Consider the following 2,154-nt stretch of genomic DNA (forward strand, 5'->3'; position numbering starts at 1 on the left):
CTTGGAGTCATAGTGTCTTTCTTTTTCTAGATTCTTCAGTTAGGAGGTTAGGTTATTGCTTGGAGATTTTTCCTCTTTTGTCATGTATGTATTGAGGGCTTTAAATTATTCTTTCAACGATGCTTTAATGTGCTCCCAGAAATTTTGATACATTGAATTTTATTTTTACTTAGTCAGTGTATTTTTTAATTTCCCTTAAGACTTTTTCTTTGACTAATGGATTATTTAGAAGTGTCTTGCTGAGTTTCCAAGTGTTTGTAAATTTTCCTTTTTAAAAAAATTATTTTTGATTTTTTGTCTGATTCTGTTGTAGTTGGAAAATACACAGTATATGCTTTAAATTCTTTTGAAATGTTTAGGTTTCTTTTATGGCTCAGGATAGGTCTTGTTACAGGTGTATGTTCCATGTACACTTGAAAAAGAATGTATGTCCTGGTATTGTGAAAATTGTTTTATAAATGGGGATTAGATTCTGTCTATTGAAGTGTCATTGGGTTTATCTATATTCTTGCAGGTTTTCTGTATAGTGGGCTATCAATGTTGAGAGAGTTATGTTGACGTTTTCAACTGAAAATCTCAAATACTATTTGAAAACAAGACAAGCTGGTATCTGGCAGCAGATATCTCTTTCTTAATTATTCATTTCTCTTGATAATTACGCAGCTTTCCATTATGTTTTGTTCACAGGAAATTGGGTTAATGATGAGATGAGTCCTCCACAGAGGTGAGGAGGTGGACAATTCATAGTGCATGTCTGTGACAAGTGGAGGATGGCATGTCAGTGATCTGGGCATTCTGAAGACATTTAATGACCCACTCAGCACTTTCCCTTGTCATGACCAAACTGGTACTCTTAAAAAGACACCTTTAGACTCTGACCAAAGAGCCAATAGAAATATCACTTTATTTTTTTCCCCTTCTGTTTCATTACTTCCCTGAAAATATCACTTTCAAGTGCTGTGGAATTTTGTATCCTTAGAACCTGAAAGGATCCTTATGACACAATCTCGTATCTGCTTGGTTTTCACCCCATAGACAATGGGGTTCATAGTGGGAGGCAGGAGCAGGTAAATATTGGCCACAATGATGTGGCAAGAGGGAGGGATTGTGTGGCTCCCAAAGCGATTAAAAAAGAAACAGAAGAAGGCTGGGCTGTAGGAGAAAACTATGGCACAAATGTGGGCAGTGCAGGTGCTGAAGGCCTTCTGCCGAGCCTCTGCTGAAGAGAGGCTGACCACTGCCCGGAGGATCATGGTGTAGGAGATCGTGATGCACAGGATGTCAAAGCCCCCAATCAAAAAGGCAGCCATCAGACCATAGATAACATTGAGCTTGATATTTCCACAGGATAACTTGGCTACAGATAGCTGGTCACAGTAGGTATGATGTATTATATTGCCTCTGCAGTAGGGTAGACGCTTGGTGAAGAAAATCAAGGGAATGATTAGCAATACTGCTCTCAGGAAAGTGGCAAGCCCAATCTTTCCAATGACAGGATTGGTGAGGATAGTTGAGTAGCGCAGAGGGTAGCAGATGGCCACATAGCGGTCCAGGGCCATCAGCATGAGCACCCCAGACTCCATCCCTGTGAAGGTGTGAATGAAGAACATCTGAACCAGGCATTCTACAAAGCTGATTTCCTTGAGGTGAAACCAGAAGATGCAGAGAGCTTTAGGGATTGTACTAGAGCACATGACAAGGTCAGTGAGAGAAAGCATGGCCAAGAAGTAGTACCTGGACCTGTGCAAGGAATCCTCATAGCGAATGAGGTAGAGGAGTCCACAGTTCCCTACCACAGCCACAGCATACATGGAGCAGAATGGGAGGGACATCCACATGTGCATGTCCTCCAGCCCTGGGATACCATTAAGAATGAATGAAGCTGGTGTCAGGTCTGTTTCATTCAGCATTATCATGATCAGGCTGGTATAATCATTGAGAGGATAGCAGAGTTTTAGTTTTATTTTTGTTTTGCTTTGTTTTATGACCTTCCTAGATTTGAAAAAATAGAAAAAAAAATCTCAGTTGTGGTTCCCCTCTCTTTCTCTTTCTCTTCTCTCTGTGAAATATTGCATTTTAAATCAAAGAACTAAAATTTTAATGCCAGGAAATACTTATTTTAACATAGTTTAAACCAAGTATGTATTCTTTGTT

The 2,154-nt window shown here is 39.6% G+C and overlaps 1 protein-coding gene across 1 annotated transcript; it reads right to left on the reverse strand.

Annotated features, from left to right (window-relative positions):
* Window positions 1-821: 821 nt before the first annotated feature.
* LOC105076842 (olfactory receptor 52N4-like) lies at window positions 822-1,942 on the reverse strand. Its single transcript, XM_010965073.2, has one exon. The coding sequence runs from the start codon at window positions 1,914-1,916 to the stop codon at window positions 951-953; it is 966 nt and encodes a 321-aa protein (XP_010963375.1). The 5' UTR covers window positions 1,917-1,942; the 3' UTR covers window positions 822-950.
* Between the last annotated feature and the right edge of the window lie 212 nt (window positions 1,943-2,154).

The sequence above is a fragment of the Camelus bactrianus genome, chromosome 10 (assembly GCF_048773025.1).
Source record: "Camelus bactrianus isolate YW-2024 breed Bactrian camel chromosome 10, ASM4877302v1, whole genome shotgun sequence".
Classification (NCBI taxonomy): Eukaryota; Metazoa; Chordata; class Mammalia; order Artiodactyla; family Camelidae; genus Camelus; species Camelus bactrianus.

What these genes read in the sequence shown, in the direction of transcription:
- LOC105076842 (XM_010965073.2), bottom strand. Translation starts at nt 1,916, where the DNA reads ATGATAATGCTGAATGAAACAGACCTGACACCAGCTTCATTCATTCTT.